Source organism: Penaeus monodon, chromosome 23 (assembly GCF_015228065.2).
Source record: "Penaeus monodon isolate SGIC_2016 chromosome 23, NSTDA_Pmon_1, whole genome shotgun sequence".
In the NCBI taxonomy this organism is placed as follows: domain Eukaryota; kingdom Metazoa; phylum Arthropoda; class Malacostraca; order Decapoda; family Penaeidae; genus Penaeus; species Penaeus monodon.
In genome coordinates, this window is record NC_051408.1 from 16,877,610 (window position 1) to 16,878,376 (window position 767).

Here is a 767-nt window from a genome sequence, read left to right on the forward strand (position 1 = left end):
GGACTAATATCAATGGGTACATGACAATTAAACATTTATATGTGAGCCATCTGCTTTTATGAGACAAGAATAATTTGAGATAGATGAATGAGACTCTTATTCTTAGATATCGAAATCCACAAATCTTTATCTTTTTCTTTTCTTTTTTTAAATAATGAAAGTCAAATTAGCAGCGATAATTTGTGATTTTCAGTCACTTTCATCAATTTCTGGTTATTTTTGTTTGTTTTTTCCCCCTTTTATAGAGATGAAATTAAAAACACTGTCTGACAGATGAGGCCTTCCTTGTGTGTAGGAGGTTGACATATGTGTAATGATCCATTGGCAAGTGTATGTGCATGTATGTCAATGTTTGTGTGCTCTAAACTCTAGCCTCATTAACCAACCTTAAACATCTGAAGGAAAGGCTGAAGAGTGTTGGCTGGCATGAGAGAAGATGTTGAGGAGCCATACCAACTGACGTGCGCTTGTTGCCATTTTGTGTCTCCACCACCTTCACGTAATTCCCGGATGGCTTTGACCTATTTAAACATATCAATTTACCTTTCACTATTTTACATAAATACTATAACATACCTATTTACAACAAAATAATAAAAAATTATTTTAAAAAGACTGGAAAAAAGGGGAAAAGAAAAGGGAAAAACCCTAAATTCCTAAAATTTTTTTTTTCCTCTTTTTTAAAAATTGGGTTTTCAAAAAAATTTTACTTTCTTTTTTTTAAAAATTTTTTTTTTTTAAAAAAAAATTTAAAACACCCAAAACCC

General features: G+C 31.0%; 1 protein-coding gene across 1 annotated transcript in view; it reads right to left on the reverse strand.

Moving 5' to 3' along the window:
• The window catches only part of LOC119587831 (PWWP domain-containing protein 2B-like), a gene marked incomplete at its 5' end in the record, with an annotated part of 2,117 nt that extends 1,596 nt beyond the window's left edge, over positions 1–521 (reverse strand). Inside the window, 1 exon segment of the mRNA XM_037936534.1 lies at positions 387–521. Coding sequence (XP_037792462.1) covers positions 387–521 — 135 coding nt within the window.
• Positions 522–767: the final 246 nt, after the last annotated feature.